At 41.9% G+C, this 21,088-nt stretch overlaps 1 protein-coding gene across 8 annotated transcripts in view; it reads left to right on the top strand.

Annotated features, from left to right (window-relative positions):
* MYO15A (myosin XVA) overlaps positions 1-21,088 on the top strand; it is a 374,107-nt gene that overhangs the window by 202,077 nt on the left and 150,942 nt on the right. For all 8 annotated transcript variants that reach the window (XR_015060712.1, XM_085890857.1, XM_085890855.1 and 5 more), the window contains 5 exons: positions 7,609-7,654; positions 10,600-10,724; positions 16,762-16,882; positions 17,906-18,081; positions 18,243-18,327. Coding sequence is in view for 7 of the 8 variants with exons in the window: in XM_085890857.1 (XP_085746983.1) it covers positions 7,609-7,654; positions 10,600-10,724; positions 16,762-16,882; positions 17,906-18,081; positions 18,243-18,327 (553 nt within the window). In the remaining variant the exon portion in view is untranslated. The remainder of the gene's footprint in view (positions 1-7,608; positions 7,655-10,599; positions 10,725-16,761; positions 16,883-17,905; positions 18,082-18,242; positions 18,328-21,088) is intronic.

Raw genomic sequence — 21,088 nt, 5'->3', positions numbered from 1 at the left:
AAACCATTTTCAAAGCTGATCAGTGATGGGAAAAACCTTAAATCCAAGATGGCGTCCAAAATGGCCCCCAAAATGGCCGCCATGGGCATAAAATTGCTACTAAATTGTCAATAAATACCGTGCATGTGTGATATGAGTCGATTTCTATGTGTTGGCGGTCAACAAATCCACTGATATCATTTTCAAAGTTGATCAGTGATGGAAAAGCCTTAAATTCAAGATGGCGTCCAAAATGGCCCCCAAAATGGCCGCCATGGGCAAAGATTTGCTACTAAATTGTCAATAAATGCTGTGCTTGTGTGATGTATGTGTCGATTTCTATGTTTTGGAGGTCAACAAATCACCTGATATCATTTTCAGAGTTGACTAGTGATGGTAAGGCCTTAAATCCAAGATGGCGTCCAAAATGCCCCCCCCCCAAATGGCCACCATGGGCGTGTACTTGTTTTAAAACAGGCAATAAATGGACTACATTTGTAGTGTTTGTGTTTATTCCTATGTTTTGGAGGTCATGCCCAATCCTTCAAATAGTGTCTACCTGAAAAGTTGTCCTGTGTGTAGTGATCAGAATTAATTGACCATCTTGTGCATAACATAAATAAAAATATGCTTTGGTAATTTAGAAAGTAATAAATTAATCGGCTCTCACAATGATCACCATTTCCTCTAGAATGTACTTTCAATTAAAATGCCTTCAAGTTAGGGTAAATCGAAAACATCAATGAAAGTTCGTTCATTGAAGTAGCATTTACCATAGATAAACTATGCTTCCTCTTCGTCCTCCGATACTGTCTTGTTGAAAGGATTTTCGCAGGTATCAAGTTGACAGGGTCCGCAGACGCTGTGGCATGGCAGACCGTATCCCCTACAGCTACAGCGACTTGTTCTACAGCCAGTTGGGCAGTTGCATCGGATCATCTTCAACAACTTTTCTGGAGCAGCGTCCTTGTCTGATATGACTGGAACTAGTTTATTGTCCTCCAGTTTCCAACCCCAGTCTGTTGCCTTCAAGTTTCCGTTCCTCCCCATCCAGACCATAATCTGATAGTATACTCTCAGAGAGTGAAACCTTGTTGAAGACGCTGTTGGTGGCAGACGTTCTGGGGTGACAAACGACTTAGCTGAAGCCAGTTTCTTCACAAAGACATTATATCGCAACTTGGCAAGGGAATCACAAGGATGTCCTCCAAATAATACTTTCATGGCATTGTTGCCGTTTTCCACGACCATGTCTCTTGTTTGGTTGGGGACAAGGAAGGTGTTTGCACAAGTCTTGATTGCTGAATCCCCCTTTGCCAGTTTCTGAAATGCTGACTTTTTTCCAATTCCAAATACTCGAGATGTCGAGTCACACCCAGTGAAGGCATGAAGGAAGAGAAGATGTGGGCATAGCTCTTCACCCAATGATACTTTCAGCTGGTTGATATTGTGCACCTTCCAGTTCCTGGATGAATTGTCAGAACGAAAATACAGTTCTTTGCTGTCGACGCTAGCGTAATGCAATAATAGCACCAACAGATCTGTATCTTCTCCAATCAGGGTAGTTGATTGTTGGTATGACGATGTCACTGCCGCTTTTACTATGTCTACATCGGCATCCCCTGGTGCATGAATTACGTTCAAGCCAATTTTCTTCATTTCCTCACTGATGAGGTTGATGAGCTGTTGCTTGTTGGAGCTCCTGGACAGGAACTCATCCTTTTTGCCAGAGAATTCTGTTCGAGGTGTGAAGCTGACTTCGGGATGAACAATATGGCCACGGCGCTTGTGTGTATTGTCCTTAATAGATGGTCCATCATCATAACCATCAAAAACGACTGTTGCTTTTCCATAGTGCCGAATAGTGAAGTCAGCATACGACTTGGCTATCACATTGAAACTGTCCCCGGCTGTCCATGACAAACGATGCAGCAAGGAGCCACCATCAAGAACATAGTGCTCAGTTTGGGGAACAGAGTCAGACACGGTATCATTTGACACTTTGGCAGAATGGTCTCTGATAGCTTGAACTAATTGAGGTTTGTCAGCCTTTCTGAAAATACCTATCCCCTCAAACAGGGCAGGGGGAAATGGGCTCAGCTCATAGCCCATGACATCTTCCAACGAAATGTCTCCTGTTTTTGACACAACAAGAAATCTTTGAAAGAGTAGAGCAGGGTCAATTGCTCTGTCTGGACCAAGTTTGACTGAAGATACATCTCCAAGTGTTTTGGCTCTGTCTTTTCGTTTGAAGGAAGATGTGAAAGCGGGTTTATTGAGCATACTTTCCATAATCTTCTCTCCAACAGACTTATGCTCGTGGACATTCACATCCGACGAGGCCTCCACTCCAGTCACAACATTTCTTAGTGAGGGATCTGGAGAAAACGGAGAGCATTCACTGAGTTTTGAACTGATTTTGGCTAGGTCAGAAGCATCTCTTTCCATCCTTGCGCCACTAGATTCCTTGTGTTGTTCACTAGTCGTGTACAAAAGATCAGTGAATTCCTGCATCGCACTGTTATATTCCGACGTGACCGGCATTGACATTGTCCATAGAGACCGTTGTTCTTCACCCATCCCACTTCCGCGTGTTAGGCCATCAGTGCTCTTCAGGGATCTCATCAAGGTCTGTTCGATGACAAGATCAGGGCTTAGACCCACCCAGAACTTATTATGCCATCCATTTTGGACGCCATCTTGGATTTAAGGCTTTCCCATCACTGATCAACTTTGAAAATGATTTCAATAGATTTGTTGACCTCCGAAACATAGAAATTGACATAAAAATCGCAAATATAGGCCAACTAGTGCCCATTCTATGGCAATTTAAGCCTACGGCGGCCATTTTGGACGCCATCTTGAAAATAGGCCCTTTCCGGCAGGTGGATTTGAGTAGATTTTTAGTATGTTATTTTGGAGGTCAAACCCTACCCAAAACCGTTAAAAAACCTTTTGTATCAATTTTTTTGGGGTAAGGCTATTTTTTGTTGTAGATTTACCCGACTATTTACACAAAACCCAAAAGAAATGGAAGTCGCGACTTCCCTGAGCGCGTCGAGTCCTTGGCGACCGTAACTCCGAGTCCCTCCGGCGTGGTCCACGAGCTCGTGCCGCGCGTCGCTCGTGCCGCGCGTCGCTCGTGTGATCCGCTCGACAGCTCGGACGAACGAACAGAACCTCCGACCAGGGACGATCACCACAACTCTCCACAATTCCCCTTCAGGAACAAGGGAACAGGAAAGGGAACGACGTTCTCGTCGACCTTCACGTCCACGCCTTTTGTCAATCGCTTGAACGAACCAAGAGCCTCCTCTCACGTGAGGCTCTCCATGCCCACGCCTTTTGTAGGGGCCGGCTCCGCCCCGTTGCCCCGCCCCATTTCTGTCTCCACCTCCCTTTGAGGCATTTCCAGAAAGCTCTCGAAGGGGGGCGTGCCCCCACTCCGACCGCCTCACGCCGTGCTTCCACCAATTGGGAGCGAGCTGCCGATTGGTGCATCACACCTCCCCTTCACACCAAGCATTGTGTGGGGGATTCAGGCAGAAGCATCAGGTGGGGAAATTAGGCGGGAAAACCCCACAGGCGTTGTTGGTTTTGTTCTTGCACGCGCCCGCAGGGTGCTCGTTGAATGGCGAGTGGCGAAGATGTGGTAGCATAGTTGTGGAAGGTGGCGTCGTGTAGTGAATGGCGTGATCATGAGATGTTGGTTGTGGCGATGTTCATTGTTGTTCTTGCACCAAATTAACAATAGCCAAAGAAAAACGGGTAACTGAAGCGTCGCAGCCCGAATGGATCACATATATTCCCTCTATACAACGGGTTTGGGCTAACTACACATGAACTTACCGATATGGTGTAATGCGAATTTCCACAACCGTAACAATACATACAGACAGACGGAAAAAGTGAAAATAAGGGTACTCCAGCGACCACCCAACAGACAGACGGAAAAACTGAGAATAAGGGTCGTCTTGCGACCAGCCAACAGACATACAGACAGACGGAATACCTGAGAATATGGGTAGTCCAGCGACCATCCAATAATAATAATAAGTCTGGAGACTGCGATGGTTCACGAGCAATGTACACGGTTCGCCTTTTTTATTTTTTGACCTTCCAGGAGGAACTTCCTTTGGAACATTCCAGAAACAATATAACGTCATATAGGCTATATGGCATTTTGCACTCCTCGGATTATCCATACTTTGATGAAATCAGCGTAAAAACAAAGTTGAAGGGGGCGCCACGGGCAAGGTGTTCGAGATAGAGCAAAATGGTTTCAAGACTTTAGGTGGGGAATGACCCCAAGATTATGCATAAAAAAATGTTGTCATCCGAGCTCTCAAAGTTTGGGCGGTCGTATGATTTTTACGTCAAAATTCACAATTTTCTAAGTTCGTGACCTTGACCTTGGGACGAAAATGAAAAATCGAGCTCCGTGGGGTTATGCAGGTGCCATTGGGCTAACCAAATACCGAAACCCCTGCCAGATTCGACAAACCCCTCGGAGAAGATGGATTTTTATGTCATTAATTTGCAATTTTCTCAGTTCGTGACCTTGTGACCTTGACCTTGGGACGAAAATGAAAAATCGAGCTCCGTGGGGTTAAGCAGGTGCCATTGGGCTAACCAAATACAGAAACCCCTGCCAGATTCGACAAACCCCCTAGGAGAAGATGGATTTTTATGTCAAAATTTGCAATTTTCTAAGTTCGTGACCTTGTGCCGAAAATGAAAACTCGAGCTCCGTGGGGCTATGCAGGTGCCATTGGGCTAACCAAACACCGAAACCCCTGCCTGATTAGACAAACCCCCGAGGAGAAGATGCAAATTGAAATCGGCTACCCCCTAAAAACAAAATTCGCAATTTTATAAGTTTGTGACCTTGTGGCCTTCACCTTGGGACGAAAATGAAAAATCGAGCTCTGTGGGGCAATGCAGGTGCCATTGGGCTCACCAAATACCGAAACCCCGCCAGATTCGACAAACCCCTTGGAGAAGATAATTTTTTATGTCAAAATTCGCAATTTTCTAAGTTCGTGACCTTGTGACCTTGACCTTGGGACGAAAATGAAAAATCGAGCTCCGTGGGGTTATGCAGGTGCCATTGGGTTAACCAAATACCGAAACCCGTCAGATTCGACAAACCCCCAAGGAGAAGATGCAAATTGAAATCGGCTACCCCCTAAAAACACATGTTTTTTGGGCGTGGCTCCGCCCATAATGGGCGCATCACGCCCATTTTCAGGAAAACACAACTAGATCATGATATAAACCTCCCACCAAAATTTTATCAGGATCGGATCAAAACCCACGGAGCTATGCTCGAGACAGACAGACAGACAGACAGACAGACAGACAGACACACAACAATAACGAATATAGTGGTCACTTATTTTTTTCGTGAAAATATTTTTTCGTGAACCAAAAAAGATGCTTGGTACTACAAAACATCAATTTGAGACATAAAGAGAGACATTTGAAGGACATTACCATAAAACAGACAAAAAAGAAAACCACAAAGCTTTTCGTTGTGCTCTCATCAGGTGAAAGTCGCACAAAGTGAATGAGGTAAGGAAGAAGAACAGTCCAATAGACACCTGTCAACAAAGTCAATTCCGATTGGTACGTCATCACCACCCACTGCTCTCGGTGGGAGGAGACTGTTCAGTGTTCAGCTCTCCAATTGGAGGTTGTGCAGTCTAGTCCGAGGCGGAGCACCTAAGGCTGTTGCAGAATCCTCTTCATCAACATCTGTGATCGTGGGACGAGTTTGTGTTCCTCCTCTTCTCTGCACAAATAAGCAAAGCGAGTGAACAAACTCTATTTGCTGACATAACTCCGGGTCCATGGAATTGACAAATGTCGTTTCTAGTATTCAGAGCTGTGTTATACTTCGTCCTCTACTCAATATCTTGAATGAATCCACATTATAATGTTCAGCACAGTTTGCATTCTAAATCAAGTGCTGTCCAATAGCAGACACACATGACATTAGGATTGATGCTAGGACATTCCTACAAGCACGTACGGGCTGTATTCACGCACCAATAGTGTTTTTCCTGAAGGACAAAGGGACTGCTGTTTGATTCCATCAGTCAGTCTGGGTAGTTCTGCCGACATACCGAGCATGATTTTAAATCAACATTCCTTGGAAAGGGAAAATGTTTCAAAGATTTGAGGAACGAATCAAAAGATGCGTCTCAAACACGTATCTGGCCGTTCATCCAAGAGTGATTTTCACTTCTCGACGTCTGATTCCTGCAGTTAAGAAGGACGTCCTGTCTCCCTCAAAACTTAGCAATATTATTTATGAGTTTAAGTGCCGATGTGATGCTCGGTATGTAGGCAGAACTACCCAGACTGACTGATGGAATCAAACAGCACGTCCCTTTGTCCTTCAGGAAAAACACTATTGGTACGCGAATACAGCCCGTACGTGCTTGTAGGAATGTCCCAGCATCAATCCCAACGTCGTGTGTATCTGCTATTGGACAGAATTTGATTGAGAATGCAAACTGTGCTGAACATTATAATGTGGTTACATTCAAGATATTGCGTAGTGGACGAAGTATAACACAGCTCCAAATACTAAAAGCAACATTTATTTATTCCATGGACCTGATGTTATGTCAGTAAATAGAGTTTCATGATCACAGATGTTGATGAAGAGGATTCTGCAAACAGCCTGAGTGGCCCTGCCTCAGACTCTGCAACCTCCAGTTGGAGAGCTGAACAATGAACAGGCTACTCCCACCGAGACCGGTGGGAGGTGATGGCGCATCAATGGAGAACGTCCATTCGGAATTGACTTTGTTGACAGGTGTCTCTTAGACTCTTCTTCTTCCTTATCTCATTCACTTTGTGTGAATCTCACCTGATGAGAGCACAAGTCAAGGTTTGTGGTTTTGTTTTTAGTCTGTTTTATGGTAATGTCCTTCAAATGTCTCTCTTTAGGTCTCTATTGAATAATAATAATAATAATAATAATAATAATAATAATAATAATAATAAAAACATACTATTCCTTTCATACTATAAAGGCACATAGGGCTGCCGAGGTAGTTTCCTTGGCTGGGAGTACAGTCCTGGATGGGTCGCTATTCTGACGCAGGTTACCTCGAATAGTTATTACCCCGGTACACTGGTTCTCATTTCGCCGACCTCAGAAGATTGCTCGGCTGAGTCAACCCCACCTGGTGTTAATTCAACGCTGACAGGGGCTCAAACTCAGGATTCTAAGATCCCAAGCCAGCCACCTTAACCACCAAGCCAACACCAGGCTTTTCTGGAAACTTCTTACCGGTTTAATTAGTTGTAAATTCAAATAGGTCGCCGGTCTGTACCACAAATTTTGTACTTCGCATTTTACTTTAAAGTAACTTTTTCAATCGATGAGATTCATTGTTTTTTGTTTTTTTTTTCAAGTACTTTTATCTTTCCAAACCGCCAAAATTTCTCATCTCTTGGAGAAACAATTTTTACGAATGTGTCATCATTTCTTACGATGTTCTGGAAGGACTCGCTCGGACATCTCTGTTTTTCATCATGAGAATGCCACTGGAAATCATTAAACGATGCATGCTTTGGTGGCTTTTCCAACTCGTGAAAAACATTTCTGCACAGATGCAACTCCTTCTTCGTCCGCTGTTTGAAGCCAAATAGGACAAAGGTATGTAACATGCATGTTAAAAACAAATACACTTTATCAATCATATTACACTAATTTCTCAATTTATTTCTTCCCACTGCTGTGCAACATAAGGCCTGAACCACTGCTCTCCACCCTTTCCTATTTTTGGCTAGATTGTGTGTTTCTTTCATTGTAATTTGAGCTTCCATTAGGATTAGATCGATGGCTTCCATTAGGCTTGCTTCCATCGAGTTATTGGTGTACCAATTGGCTGTTCCAGCTGTTCATCCTCCTTTTGGTATACCGTATTATTTTCACTTGTCTTTCCTCCTACAATTCTTTCAATATGTCCAAACCATTTCGGTTTACATTTACGTATATTCTACTTGTCTACATTCTACTGGAATTTGTTCAGGTCTTTCTCTGATGTCTTGCTCACCTCCGTCATCGAAGGTGGACGGATGGACAGAGATTATGTTTTCACCCCTGTCCGTTTGTCTGTCCGTGAGCAGGATATCTCAAAAAGTTGTGCACGGATGCGGACGAAATTTGGTGGATGCGTTGGGTGTGTGACGAGGCTAAAGAGATTCGATTTTGGTGAAGATCCAGATCCGGATCCAATATTTTTTTTTTTAAGTGATTCTTCAACATTGAGAGATAGGTTCAAAAACGATGTGCAGCGATATCTCAAAATGTTGTGGACGGATTATGACGGAACTTGGGTGATGAGTTGGGTAGGTGACAAGAACAAACCGATTAGATTTTGGTCAGGTCTGGATGTAGATCCCGCTTATCAATGAGATACAAAACGTAAACTGTTCCAATGGCGAAGGAATCGCTGCACCGAGTGCCATTCTAGTGGGTTTTTTAAATTTAATAAAGTCATCCCATTTTATGTTTTAGCATGTTTCTCAAGAAGTGCATTTCAAAGGAATCTAGTCTTTTCTTCTCTTTTTCTTTTTTTGTAAGGGTCTGTGTGCTGTGTGGATGACCCATCTATCTATAATTCCAGCAGTGTGTGTGTGTGTGTGTGTGTGTGTGTGTCTGTGTGTGTGTGTGTGTGTGTGTGTGTGTGTGTGTGTGTGTGTGTGTGTGTGTGTGTGTGTGTGTGTATGTGTGTGTGTGTGTGTGTGCGTGTGTGTGTGTGTGTGTGACCGCTGTTTCTCGACAACCACTGGTCCGATCCAATTGAAACTTGCCAGGTATATTGCTGGGGCCCTGAGTATGTGCCTTTTCAAGGTTTGATATTAATCGGACAAGTGGTTCCCAAGTTAAGGCTATTTATTTACCAAACCAATGACAGGACACAGTGCTGCGTAGGCATGGCCATTGGGGAAGAGATCCTCAGTTACCAATGACAGGACACGTTGCTTGGTGTTTTGCACCCACAGTATGTATCTTCTATCTATAATTCCAGCAATCTCTGTTTGTTTGCCTTTTCAACGTTTGAAATTAATCGGACAAATGGTTCCCAAGTTATGGCCAAGTTAGAGCGCGTTCCTCATTACGGGTTACAACGTACGGACTTCCGGATAGTGATGACTTTCTGTATTCTAATAATTTCTCGATTTCTTATGCGCATTTATAGATAAACACAATGCCCCAATCCAGTCGTCGTTTATGAGTGAGAAGGAACGGCCTGTGTAGTTGTTTGAAAGTTTGGTTTTTTTTTTGCACATACGGCCACCCACGTAAGGGCACGCACGTACGGCCACGCGAGAGCGAAGGAACGGCCTGTGTGGTTGTTGTTTCTGGCATGCAGTTTGAAAGTTTATTATTATTATATATATATATATATATTTTTGCACATACAGCCACGCACGTACGGGCATGCGAGAGCGAAGGAACTGCCTGTGTGGTTGTTGTTTCTGGCACGCGATTTGAAAGTTTTTTTTTTTTTTTTGCATGTATGGCCACGCACGTCCACGCACGTACGGGCATGCGAGAGCGAAGGAACTGCCTGTGTGGTTGTTGTTTCTGGCACGCGATTTGAAAGTTTTTTTTTTTTTTGCATGTATGGCCACGCACGTCCATGCACGTACGGGCATGCGAGAGCGAAGGAACTGCCTGTGTGGTTGTTGTTTCTGGCACGCGATTTGAAAGTTTTTTTTTTTTTTTGCATGTATGGCCACGCACGTCCATGCACGTACGGGCATGCGAGAGCGAAGGAACTGCCTGTGTGGTTGTTGTTTCTGGCACGCGATTTGAAAGTTTTTTTTTTTTTTGCATGTATGGCCACGCACGTCCATGCACGTACGGGCATGCGAGAGCGAAGGAACTGCCTGTGTGGTTGTTGTTTCTGGCACGCGATTTGAAAGTTTTTTTTTTTTTTTGCATGTATGGCCACGCACGTCCATGCACGTACGGGCATGCGAGAGCGAAGGAACTGCCTGTGTGGTTGTTGTTTCTGGCACGCGATTTGAAAGTTTTTTTTTTTTTTGCATGTATGGCCACGCACGTCCACGCACGTACGGGCATGCGAGAGCGAAGGAACTGCCTGTGTGGTTGTTGTTTCTGGCACGCGATTTGAAAGTTTTTTTTTTCTTTTTTCACGTATGGCCACGCACATACGGGCACGCACTCATACATTAAAATTGGTGTAACTATTACATTGAATGTCTTCATTTTTAATTTTGCTGACGTACCTCTCCTTTTCCAAAGAAGTGACTTCAGAGTGTGATCGGCTGTGACAACTCCTTCCTTCCATCTTGTTATGTATTTTGTTATTGTTCCATGAGATGTTATCATGGACCCAAAAATGGTTAAACTCATATACCTGTTAAATTACCCCTTCTGCTACGTGACATGACAAAGCAACAGCACTTTCTCTTCTTTTAATTTTTAAATGATGTGATGAATACAAATGTTAATAAAATGTGTGAATTCATTTATTTTGTGTATTTATAATGAACAGAGCGAACAATATTTTAGTCTTCGCTTAGATAAACAAGATAGTGAGTCCCACTGCATATTTTCACTGCCAGGAACCCAACCTGTTTGAGCTGGAAATGATGAGCAGCCAACTTCGATACTCTGGAATCTTCGAGACAATAAGAATCCGCAAAGATGGTTATCCAATCCGCCTGTTCTTCTCGACATTCCTCTCCAGGTCAAATATTATATTTACTTTCATCTCTTTACGCTACTTTGGTGTTCGTTTTTTGGCAATTGGTATAATTCGTTCATCAGCCTTGATAACTGGTAATTGTAATTAATCTCTTTGAGTGCAGATATAATTAATAAATGATTGACCTACTACTACTATTACTACTACGAATGGCTTCAATGGTTCACACCTTCATGTGGGGTCGACCAGGGAACTTTTTTGGGGAAAATCTTTCACAAACTGGCTGGCCAGACGTTTGACTGAAAGTGGCAAGAATTTATCATTTGTTCAGGGTGCCGGTGATGACTCACACCTACTCTTCACAGAAGAGGCCGTTTGATCTTTAACGTCCACCAGCAGATGCTAGCAGGTGGGACACCTACCTGAACTTCCATCCAAGAGACTCCGCACTTTGCAATATCAATGTCCTGCCAGCGAAGCACCAATCCGACAGTTTATAGTGAGGTCAGGAATCAAACCCAGATTTGACAACTCAAAGGCAAGTGCGTTACCATCTCGTAGGATATATAATACATTGGCATCAACAGGTTAACATTTGGAGAACTTTACAATGATTGGACAACAGTGTACTGCACTGTAAAAGCAGCCATTACAAACATTGACAAAAACTGTACGATTCAACCGTATCGGACGCAATGCCTTATATGGGACAGAAAATTTGGACACCTCTCATTTCTTCGAAGTGAATATCTTGGAATTTTTGTAGTCAATTTGTGTTATTCACTGCACTACCAATTGAAATCAGGGGGTTTTTTTTGTTGTTTTTTTAAAAAAACTTACATGGTGTAAAGTTAATGCAGAAGTTGCAGCACACATCATGCATACGCATACAGACAGAGAGCGAGGACAATGCAGGACTAGACTACAGACAAACACAGCCGCTGACCTTGGTGGAAGTGACATAACGTCCCCAGGCACTCCGAGTCATCTTTGAGACATCCCCTTGTTGTCGTTCTCCCCACAGTCAGCGAGGCAAATTTGGGAAAAATTCCCTCCTCCTGATGTGGATTCCAACCCTCAGGGTTCATCCTTGCTCTGTCCTTTAAATGCTGAGTGTTAGGCGAGGAAGCGGCATGTATGCCATTTCTGAAGTATTTGACATGACTTGACCAGAGTCAAAATCAAACCACTAACCTCCCAATCTCAGAGCAGATGCTCTAACCATTATGCCATTTACTGTGGTAAATATGGTAACTTTATGTAAATATTTAGCAAATTTCAGCTTCTGGATTCAACAAGAAATGTCAACTAGATTTGGCTCCAATGTTTAAACTCAAAGCCATTAAGCCACATCATCCATTTGCTGTTAGTGTTCACGGGAGGACGATAAAGATCCCACGGTACCTTTTGAAAATGCACGCCTTGTTGTGCCGGTGGCCAATGTACGACTTCCTGCCCTTATCGACATTACCCTGTCACAAACTGGCAAGCTGTCTCTCCAAAAACATTCATGACTTGTCCACCTGCTACACTGTGAATGAGTATGGGTCTTGGATTAGAGTATAAAAACAAGCACATCCTCCAAGACTCAAACATTGCAGCAGTTGGTCAACTTTGGCTGTTGTCATGTTTGTTTTTAGCTCCTCGTGGAGGATCTCGAAGTCTTACTCACGTTGTTGTTCTTGTGGACTTTTTTGTTTCACAGCCTACAGTTTTCATCGAAACTTCCTGAAACTTGGCATATATATATATATATATATATATATATATATATATATATATATATATATATATATATATGTAAAAATACCCTGCGCAGACGGTAACCATCTCCGATTTTGAAAATTCCTCCAAGAAAAAAAAGTTATGACGTCAAAATATCTCCGCTAATGGAAATCGCTGAAAAAATTATCTCTGAAACTAGGCAAGCTTTTTGAATTCTGTTTGCAGGAATCGAACAGGGCATTAGCAGAGATGAATTACCGCACATATGATACATCACTATGACGTCATATCAATTTTTATGACGTCATTCCTGTTTTTTGACATTTTTTGTTTCACAACCCAGAGTTTTCATCGGATCTTCGTGAAACTTGCCATGTATATGCAGAAAGCCCACGCGCAGGCAGTAACCATCTCCGATTTTAGAAATTCTTCCGAGAAAAAAAGTTGACGTCATAATCTCGCCGCCAATGGAAATCGCCTATGCCATTATCTCCGAAACTAGGCAAGCTGTATGAATTTTGTTTGCGGGAATCAAGCCGGGCATTAGCACAGATAATTTATCGCAAACCTGATACATCACAATGATGTCATATTCGTTTTTATGACGTCATCATTAAGAGGACGAGGATCTTAGCTCATTTGAGCTTGTTTTTTTAATCTAATTGGTCCAGCAATAGTGGATGAAATTCAAATTAATTGTCGGTTCATGTTTAGATAACATAAGTTGAGAAAAAAAACAACTATTTCGATTCAGGGGACATTGACAGTAGTTGAAGCTTAATGAAATTATTTGAGTCATTTCATCCGAGCTGTGCAGATGAGGGTTTACGATATTGTAGAGCAGAATTTATTTTATTTGTTTATTTCCTCCGTAACCTCAGGTGGGCAGATGTTATATTTTCACCCCTGTCTGTCTGTCTGTCTGTCTGTCTGTGAGCAGGATATCTCAAAAAAGTTGTGGATGGATTTGGACGAAGTTTGATGGGTCGGTTCGGTGTGTGACAAGGATGAATTGATTTGATTTTGGTAAAGATCCAAATCAGAATCCGAGATTTTTATAAGTGATTCTTCACCATTGAGAGACAGCACGAATATCGATAGATTGCATGGTATCTCAAAACGTTGTGGACGAGCTATGACAAAGCCAGATGGACGAGTTGGTTATGTGACAAGAACAAGCCGATTAGATTTGGGTTCAGGTCTGGATCCAGATCCGGCCTATCGCTGGATACAAAACGTAAACTGTTCAGCCTGGCGGAGGTATGCACTCTACCGAGTGCTTTTCTAGTTTACAAATACTATGTTTTCAAATGCCTAGTTTGATGCTGACATTAAACATCTTGTGAAGCAGTTTTATATTTTTTACTAGTATAAAAGCCCATCAAAAATGACATGTTGGAATAATTTTATTCAAGATATGATGTTTTGGAGCAAGAAAAAGCATTATTTTAAAACTACATGTGCAAATGTTACCCTATTTTCTTTATCTTCTGGGCCTTTCATTTTGAGGGTACGGCCTCATGAACATGCCAAAGCCTAAAGCCTCGGCCTAGCGTCAGGTTTGTTTATATCTTTATTTATTAGACATCGCATGTGTGTAAATGAACACTCGGTTTACTCTGCATGCATTTCTCAGCACGTGCAGCGAATGTCACCTCCCTGCACCTTGTATTTGTTGTGTTTTTTAAAAAAAAACGCTTCTGTACACCGCCATTGAGGGCCGGTTGCAAGTCACCGTTTACATTTCCAAAAGAAAAGACGAAATTACTCTTTAATGGAAAATGTTTTTTGGTTCGTGGGCGCCAGCAGTGACCACTATTTTCGTTGTGTCTGTGTGAGGTTGGAACAGAATGCATTTTTTTTTCTCGCAATTTCATTTCCTAGAAGCTGTGCGTAATGTCCATAAGTACAACATATAAAAATCCGATTTGATTTGGTCAATTTTGATGGAAGAGATCGGTTTTTACGGCAGGGCTTCCTCAAAAGCTTCCACTAACTCAATTGTACCTATCGTGGCATTGTTCAATAATGGCCGCGAACCATCGTCGCCTCCCGGCAAGTCGAGTTTTTTTTTTTCCTCCTGAAAAAGAGACCGTTGTGAACAAACAGTCGTGTTAAAAGATTTGCCTTTAAAACCCTTCGCAAATCGTCCTTTTGAAGGGGGACAGACATCACACAAACAAACACACAAACACACATTGTGTTTTATATGGTACGATAATGATGTGCGAGGTTGGAACGGAATGCATCCTTACGATAATTCACAGACCGGTGCTTGTCTCTTTGTTTGTCACGCGACTCATTCTACAGTTCTGGGCCGATTACATCCAGACTTGCTACGTAGGATCAGCATGACCCCAATTCATGTTTCGGGATGTTTTTTTATCTTTAATAGTGGTCTTGGAGGGAGTGTGGGGAGGGGAGTCAAATTCTCCATGTAAATGTGTATCGTGTAGTGCCACCTGTAGGTGGTGGAGGGTATTACAAGTCCCCACCATTTACATTACAGTATTCCTGTCCCCACGTTTTCCAGTGCAGTGAGGTGTTTTGAATTATCAGCAGTAAGTATGTTTTTGCTTCATGCACGAAATCCAGGTTATCACCCTCGCCGGAGGAGAAGCCATTCCATTTGGGTCCGTTTGTCTGTCTCTGTCTGTCTGTTTGTTTGTTTGTTTGTTTGCACAGAATTTTAGTGATTTTCTGCGTAACCGGTTTTTGGATTGAGACAAAATTTTCACCATCGGAGCGACTACTCGTGCAGAATGTTGTTATGATAATTATGACATCAGGTCACATCGTGTGGCAACCATGTTGGAAAAACGTAAAAAAACTTTGGACCTCTGTATCTCTGAAACCGCACTAAGGAAAAAATTGAAACTTGGCACATGACAAGTACTCCTCATGGGGAATAAGTGTAATTTTTTTTAATTTATGATGTTATCGGTGCCTTAATTATGACATCATAATTGAATATGTAGAACACTATATCCGATCAGTATGAAAAATATTGAGGGTTATCTTGGGATAAAATTGTCCACAGAAAAAACAAATTGATGACATCATTGGTCATGTTATTTGGCAGCCATATTGTTTCACAATAACAACAAAAAACAACATTCAAAGGTCTTCTTCTCTGAAATGGCTGAACAGATCAAAGCACAAATTTACATGTATGACTGCCTTTCCATGAGGAACAAAAGATTCACTACATATGAAGTCATAGGTCACATGGTTTGGCAGCCATATTGGATTTACCTGAACACCTATAAAAAATCTTCTTCAGAACGGCTGGACGGATCGAGGGGAAACTTCACACAAATATTCCCCAAGGCATGGGTGTACAAGTTTAAGGAATAATTGATAGGTCACATTGTGTGGCAGCCATATTGGATTGAAGAAAAATATTAAATAATGTTTTCTCTGGAATCGCTTCATCAATCGATGTGAAGCTTTACAATTATGATCGAGTAATGATATGGAATACATGTTTTAAATTTCAACTTGATTGGATGCATGGTCTGGCAGCTAGAATTATTTAATATTTTTATTCTGTGTTCTTAATGTTTAAAAAAAAATTATATTTTTTTTGAATAAGGCTCACTTGGCTGTGCCTGGATGGGTTTGAGGGGAGAGGAGTATCAGCTGAAATGTGAATCCTATCCAGGTTCCTCCTGATGACTTCATCTTTGCTTTTTGCTTGTTCGGGTTCCTTCTGATTAATCCAATCCAGGACTGTACCTATTTGGTCTTCCATTTGATTTGAATTGAATTTATTTCAATCCCATTCTAAATTCAATTGAATAATAATGTCATGGGTCAGGTTCACGTGTCCGATCAAAGCGGGACATCGTGGTACCAGTTATAAAGTGGCAGTTCTAATTACATGTTTATTAATTACGTAACACACCAGTGCACAAACACCACGGAAAACAAGTCCCGGCGAGGGTCTGCAATCTCTGATTGCTCTTTTTCTTGTTTATTTTTTTATATTTGGGAGCAATTGAGGCAGCTGTCAGTTCTCTATATACCATCCATATAAAGGTATGTGACAGAAGCACATGTTGCATGCTTAGAATATGATCGCCCATAGGGTGGGTACTCTGCTAGTTATTCATAAAACATTGGACACTCATGTTGAGTCAAACATTCATGACAAGTCATTCATAGTTCTTGTACCTTCTTGTAAAATATAAAGCAGGGGATTTGTCCTCATTGAACTGAGGATACCTACACGTGCAGGAGGAAACTACTGATTGAATATTGTGGCGGCAGATGGCTTGTCCTTTGAATACTAACCTTTTACTTTGAATATCGTTTGTCACAGTCCGTCATTTGAGCCCTTTCCTGTGTGCAGGTACAAATTGCTGACAGGAATCCAGAACTTGAAGCAGACAGATCATAACAACTGCATCGTCATTCTCCGTGCTCTATGTGAGCATAGCCCGGGGGAACTATATCAAATCGGCATCACACGGGTATGCATGGCTGTACTCTGTAGAGATGTCTCCACTGAAAGTGAACTCATAATTAAAAAAAATAATTCTATAAGATTAAGATGTCCAACAGAAGAATAATGATGCCACATTCAAACCATAGTGCAGGTGAGATTGAGGACTATCCAGCAACTTTGCTTTGAATGACTCCATCAAATCCAGATTTTGAGCCGAAGTATTCCCTGCACTTGAGAGCTTATGCATTGCTATCGGTATCGAAGGAGCTATACCAGGATGAGCCTGATAAGTGTATTCCTGGCCCACCTTGAAAGCATGGGATAGAGTCATCCTTAACATCCAAAGTGTTGTAAGACGAATAGGTAGTTGCATAGTTGAGGGTGGGGAGGATGTCAGAGAGGGGTGGGGCAAAATGTGATTGGAGAAAGGGTATAACTTGTGGACGGCACATTCAACCTACACAATCCCATGCACCTGAGTACAAGCATAAGCTAACCTGCAGCCCGGCATAACCACATGCTCTGAATGCAGCCAAACACATGCACATTCCTACATGCTAACTTGTGTCGGAGCTTTTTTCCTATCTATTTTTGTGACATTTATGAAATCACATTTTGAACTGGGAGCAGACTCTCCCTGCCAAACAAAACAATTCCACATACCCATTTCTCTCTTATCAAGAACCTGCTGTCTCGTCTTGGTTCTGGCTCACTTTTATCGACATGTTGTCCTCTTGATGTTTTCTGGAATACTAGTACTATAGTCACTAATTTCCAATTTTCTGGTTGCTCTCCTGTCCTATTTGAGCAATTAAATACTGTGTGTGTGCATGCGTGCGTGCGTGCGTGCGTGCGTGCGTGCGTGCGTGCGCGCGCTAGAACTCTACAAATTAATGTTTCTCCCTGTTCTTATTGAGTTCAATTTTTTTCCAAGATAGCTAGTTGCTGTAAGTAGAATACTCATAAAAATAGAGGTTGTCTGATTGTAAAATAAAGTTCATATTATAGAAAAATTCCTGAAAAGTTCTCATACTGTCTGCTGGTCTAGGTCTTCCTGAAAGAGCGGTTGTACCTGGTGCTTGAGAGAAGGCGGGAACGGTTAATTACCCAAGCTGCAACTACTCTGCAAAAGCACATTCGGGCTTACCAGACTCAGCGACGCTATGCTGACCTCCGCAAAAAGGTCATCCTACTCCAAGCCCAAGTTCGGGGGTTTCAATGCCGGTATGCAATAACCAGATTCAGCTGGGAAGTATGACAGAGTCAAATTGTACGAAGTTTCTCACTATAACATATTAATGCTGTTCTAGGTAATTGATGTATATGTGCTGCAAGTGCTTGTGAGCTATTAATCAATTAATTGTAGACACGGTGTGAAAACGCAGGCGGAGGTACCAATGCCTACGGAGAGGCCTGATCAGATTTCGAGCAACCGTTTTGATGTATCTCAATCGCAAGAAATACCTCAAGGTGAATGCAACCTTTCATGTGAATTTATTTCTACAAGGGACAACATTTGATCAAATTTCATAAACAAGCTGGGGTACTGAGCTGTTATTATTATTATTATTTTTTTTTGTGGGGGGCCGAAAACACTTCCCTACACCCACGAAGGAATGGTGTCGGGGATCAATTAATATTACCTTTCACACAGCTACAAGGTCTTAGGCACTACAAAGTGATTAAAAAAACAAAATCAAATTTTTGTTTTTTTCAAAAATTTCTGAAACATTTTGCCTTGACAACTCCCCGGCACTCACTGATGAACCTCTGAGAGTTTGATGACGATCCGTTAGGCCATCTCTGAGAAAAATGATGACACACAGACACACAAATGGCTCTCTTATCGTATAGAAATAGATGGTATCAAGATTGAATTGAAAAATCCAATATCAATTGTTTGATATAAAAAAAAAAACTTTGTAAAAAAAAGCTGAAAACAATCATTTTTCTGAAAACAATTTGAATTTGTAAATTCTGAGAAGTAAGGTTTTATCTCATACCAGCAGGGGTACCCGGTGTTGCCGGGTCAATTTGTTTTTTTTTATGTGGGGCTAAAACACTTCCCTATACCCACTAAGGAATGGGGTCAGGGATTATTTTGTTACCTTTCACATAGTTACAAAGGCATAGGCACTATGGAGTGATTTATTTTAAAAACTTAAAAACGAACTTTTTTTTCTTCCAAATTTTCAAAAGTTGTTTTGCCTAAAACACTCCCTGATACTGACGGATGAAACTCTTGAGAGTCTGATGAAGATCCATTCAGCTGTCTCTGAGAAAAATGGCGATTCACACAGACAGACAAATGGCTCTGATAGCATTGGTAACTCTTCAGAATATATATATATATATATATATATATATATATATATATATATATATATATATATATATATATATATATATATATATATATATATATATATATACATATATATATATATATATACATATATATATATATATATATATATATATATATATATATATATATATATATATATATACATATATATATATACATATATATATATATATATATATATATATATATATATATACATATATATATATATATATATATACATATATATATATATACATACATATATATATATATATATATATATATATATATATATATATATATATATATATATACATACATATATATATATATATATATATATATATATATACATATATATATATATATATATACATACATATATATATATATATATATACATATATATATATATATATATATATATATATATATATATATACATATATATATATATATACATATATATATATATATATATATATATATATATATATATATATATATATATATATATATATATACACACACACATACATACATACATATATAGTTGCGAATTTGCGCCCGCCGGCGTGCGATCGACCACGTGACTCGAATCGCGGCACGTCGCCCACCGGACGGACAATTCTGTCGTGACCCTCTCGGACTAACGCCGGGAGCTAGTCACGGGTGGGCCTTTCGGCCTCACCACGATTGTGCAAATCGGCCACCCGCGTGGGATAGGGTTGTTCGCCAAACTCGACCTACCAAAGTACCCACGCGGATGGTAGACCGGGCGATCGCACCTCGCCGCAGGTCGACTCCGGACACGGGCCGCTTAAGCGGTCCGTTCCGTACTATCGGGATAACCGAGCGGTGTTATTGTCGGCCTCGACGGTTCCGATTAATTATCGGGCGTATTAAGCCCATGAGTAACTCGTTACGTGAAGCAAGATGGAGATTCAAACAAAGGAAAGGACGCAGCAAAACGGGGAACAATTCAACATGCAAGCACTTTATTCACACAGACACAGGCACAAAGCACCCGTATAGTCAAACAGAATCAGAATGCACATAAAGCAATTTAAAAAAACAACAACAATGCAGAGCTACGACCGACTACGCGAGCACACGGCAACACTTAACAGTTTTACTTCACCAGACTGGCGCCACACACACACGTTTACACCAAACCCCAAAAGAAAATGGAAGTGCGACTTTCCTGATCGCGTCGAGTCCTCCTTTTGCGACCGCAACTCCGAGCCCCTCCGGCATGCTCCGCGAGCTCGTGCCGGATGTCGCTCGTGTGGTCCACTCGACGGTACAGACGGGGTTTTGGGGAAACGGACGTGGTTTGTTCGGCGCTGTTTTCCGCGCTCACGCATGGGTCAACGAAGGAAGGCAGGAACAACAAGCTCGCGACTCGAACCAGAAGACGACCATGAAGACCAACCCTCGACCAACCACTCACTCCAACTCTCGACCAACCAACTCTTGACCAACCACTCTCGAGGTCCGTCCTGTCCGCCTTTTGTAGCGTGGGGCTCCGCCCCGTTTTCGGCCCCGCCTCCCTTCGAGCTTCTTGGAGAAGCCTCTCGAAGGGGGGCGTGACCTCTCGCTTTCCCTCCACCCCGCGCCGTGCGGGGGCCGGGGGAATCAGTCTTGGCTCAGAGCCAGGGAATTATTCCCCCAAAAAGAGGCCCCCACCTTTTCTTACCTTTGACCCCTGCATCGCCCCTCCTCCACACCGAGCGCGGAGAACCTCGACTGGAAAAAGAGGCGGGAAACCCCCCGAGCATAGTTGTTGGTTTTTGTTTGTTCCCGGAGATCGTAACCGCACAGGGCCTACTGAATGGCCAGTGGCGAAGATGTGGTAGTGTTGATGGTGGAGGTGGCGTG

Source organism: Eptatretus burgeri, chromosome 8, assembly GCF_056783735.1.
Source record: "Eptatretus burgeri isolate ZD-2024b chromosome 8, Ebu_testis_v1, whole genome shotgun sequence".
Classification (NCBI taxonomy): domain Eukaryota; kingdom Metazoa; phylum Chordata; class Myxini; order Myxiniformes; family Myxinidae; genus Eptatretus; species Eptatretus burgeri.
This window is presented reverse-complemented; position numbering and strand designations above follow the sequence as displayed.